We start from the raw sequence: 3,299 nt of genomic DNA on the forward strand, positions 1-3,299 counted from the left end.
CTCAATGCAATCGCATGTTTTAGACCAAGATTAAACATTCCACTCGAATCTCCAAACTGTCAGGTCTTAGGTATCAAATAGAAATGATCAATTAGAGAGTTTTATTGGAAGTTTCCAGAGCTATAGCTTTTTGCTATTGCAAAATTGAGATTTTAGAGAGGACTTGTCTGCAAATTCTCCTAAGTTAACTTGGCTCATTACCAGCTGCTTTACGGAAAATGAGCCCACAAAGCCCGAGAGAGAGCGGCAGAAATAAAGCCTATGATTTTAGCAGATACTAAAAGATATGAAGGCTTTAGACAAGTCCATGACATTCACAAATACTTTGATGAAATAAAGTGTTAGCGTAGTTTACTCTGTATGCCGCACTTGTCACCATTGTAACCGCATACGGTTTTGTATGCGGTTTTCGGTTTTGGCCGAATTTTTTTGCGGTTTTGCGGTTTTGGATGATTTTTTCTTCGGTTTTGCGGTTTCTAATACACCCCAATGTCCCCCTCCGTAATGTTAGAACGTTTGTAGAAATGCCGTTGCGAGACAAGTTGCGCGAAAAATTGCACAGTGTAACAGCGCCTTTAGATCTTTTCTGTCTTGTTTTTTATTCTCACAAAACTTTTGTTTCCGTTCTGTTCAGGCGTCAAAACTAGCTCAACAGTTGAAGGATGTGCTGAAGAAAGCAAGGTAAAACCCAATTTTTAATGCTAAAGTAGCTCATTCGCAAGGTGTCTCTTTCCGCTTTCCTGAAGCCAGAGACTTAAGGACGTTCGCGCCAAAATCTTCCTACGGTGAGATTTTCTTCATTTCTCGCCTAGAGTTAGGTCATAAAGTACTTACTCCAAAAATGAAAAAAAAATGGGGGTCACCGACTTTGTTTCGGAGAAAATGGCAGTGGAAAAATGCCTTAATTTCGAGAAATCGGTCATAATAGCGAGATGTAGGCTCATCTGCTCATCCATCGAAAATCATAAAAATAAACTGTTGGAGTGAAAGTTTCCGTGCATAGGTTTTTAGGAGTGAGATTTTTAGATAATTGTATGCCGCTAGGGATGTGGTAAACAGTAGAGTTCATCCTCGACGAGCGTTTTCGTAAGCTCTATCCGTTGCAACCACTACCGGAATTCGATGGCACGAGGAAGGAAAATGTTAAAAAAAGATAACTTCTTAGGGTGAGAATTTTTTCATTTCATCATATTTTGTAGATAGCAAGTAAAGTAAGTGATTCATGATTAAAAAAATAGGGGTCACCGATGATCTGAACGAGTAAAATCGATGTGATTTTGCAAAGCTCTTGAAAAAGTTCGTTTGTCACGCTTTTGCGTGACCTGTCGGGCAAGGACTGGAACCCAAGAGAGGATCGATCGTTGAAGAGATGAAAGGTTTTTACCGAAAAAAAAACCTTTCTCGAGCATAGCAACGAAGTTTTAAGCAGGAGTCATCTTCATTTGGTTGGTGTTTTGTATAATATCTCTCCATTGCTGTCATGCTCATCCTCTGGAGTGTGTTTTTTGTGAAATTCAATCGCTGATTGTTTCCACGCAGGTCCGCAATATTCAAGCGGACGAGGACGAAAATACTGCTCAATTTTCACGAAAGTAAAGGAAAAGAACTTTAAAAACATGCATTCACTTTGAACTTAAGTTCGTAGGGTAATAAAAACATTAAAAAGAAACAGCCCCATTGAATTTACGCAACGGTTCGTCCTCGAGTTTTCCAAACTTTCAGCCACTAGTCTACTCGATCAGCTACCTTTTCACCAGAGCTTTTCCATCCTCCCGCTCACTTCTCTTTGAAGTTTCATGATGATTCGGAAATAAATGTGCCATTCTTTTGCCGGCCTGGAATTTTTTCCTCGGCGTTTTTGTCGCCATGTTATTTTAACTGATGCTTGAAAAATCTGTGTGAAAGTCAAGTAGACTAGTGCACGACTGATAAAACCTCGCGAATATCATTCGTGCAGTAGTCTACTTGACTTTCATAAATATTTTAAATCAATTTTGACTGATCACGATGTTCTCTGATCTAACGCTGTGCAAGACTTATCGTCCACGGTTTTTGCAAAGGTTTTAAAACCTCAACTTCACTAATGCTCGAAGTAATGCGTGACATATTACAGTCGCGTTACCTGCGCAGTAACGTGCGCACAAACAATTAGCGCGAACGTCCTTAAGACGGAACAACGGTCAGGTCTTTCGTGAAGAATCCGACGGGAATCACTCTACGCACCCAACTGGAAACATTGAACTGTGGCATCATTTTATCATCACAGCTTGGAACTGTGTTTAGCGTTTCACTCTCTGAAGCAAGCAAAAGCCACTTCCTAGCATAAAATCTTTGCTAGAAGGCTTCTCTCGCATATTGAGGCAAATAAAGATTGATTAATTGGTTGATTGATAGACCACTTTCACAAATGGCGACCACCATTACATTTTTTTTGTATTTATGTTAATTAGACCCACTACCCTCATTTTGAAACGAATATTGGTTTGAAATTTGCTCGTCGTAGCGAGGCTAGAAAGGCTTATTAGCATTAAAACAAAAGAACAGTTTTATATTTGGTCGCCATTATGAAAGAGGTCTATAACACAAACCCCTCCCTCTCCTCCTGCACTGTTATTCCTCTAAGATATGAGCATGACCAGGGAGAGGGGAGAATGGGACGCTGGGCCAAATGAGATACAGGCTCAATTATTTGCAACTGGCTCTAGTAACCTACGTTAAAACTCAATTGTCGCATTAAGATGGTGACAGATGACGATGCTAAAGTCAGGCCTGTTTTAAGTGGTAGGTGTTTTTTTTTTTTTGGTGTTTCGGCGGTCCGCAGGGCACTGTGCAATATCCTGACCCCTTACAAACGAAGAAAATACTATAAAGACCGCAATAGTGAGGGGGCACCCATATACGGGGCCGGCCCACCAACATCGGTGGGGAGTCAACTCCTTTGCTGGTGATCTCAACTTGGAGGTGTTTCTTCCCATCACGAGATTCTTCTTCTTGTGGTGATCTGTGGTGTTCTCCACTAGTACATGCAAGGGTTGTAGCTGAAGAACGGCTGGGGTTGGAAACAGAAGGCTATCGTGTGCCATGATTAATTTACTTTTGTTTTCTTTCGCAAGGATTTCTCATTTTACCGTGGATTCAGACTCTTCATGGCTGGACTTTTTGACCAAAGCAGTTGATCACAATTTGGATAAACTCGTGATAATCTCGCAGGAGCATGGAGTTTCGGAGACGTAATTCGACAACCTTAGAACTTTAGAATCAAGTAAACTAAACTATTTGGAATAAAGATTTTACGAAAA

At 40.6% G+C, this 3,299-nt stretch overlaps 1 protein-coding gene across 1 annotated transcript in view; it reads left to right on the top strand.

The window, feature by feature from the left end:
- The window catches only part of LOC138007881 (cyclin-D1-binding protein 1 homolog), a 12,934-nt gene extending 9,635 nt beyond the window's left edge, over positions 1–3,299 (top strand). Inside the window, exons 11-12 of the mRNA XM_068855031.1 lie at positions 635–681; positions 3,114–3,299. Of these exons, the coding sequence (XP_068711132.1) occupies positions 635–681; positions 3,114–3,234 (168 nt within the window). The 3' untranslated portion in view covers positions 3,235–3,299. The remainder of the gene's footprint in view (positions 1–634; positions 682–3,113) is intronic.

Source organism: Montipora foliosa, chromosome 1 (assembly GCF_036669935.1).
Source record: "Montipora foliosa isolate CH-2021 chromosome 1, ASM3666993v2, whole genome shotgun sequence".
NCBI classification, from domain to species: domain Eukaryota; kingdom Metazoa; phylum Cnidaria; class Anthozoa; order Scleractinia; family Acroporidae; genus Montipora; species Montipora foliosa.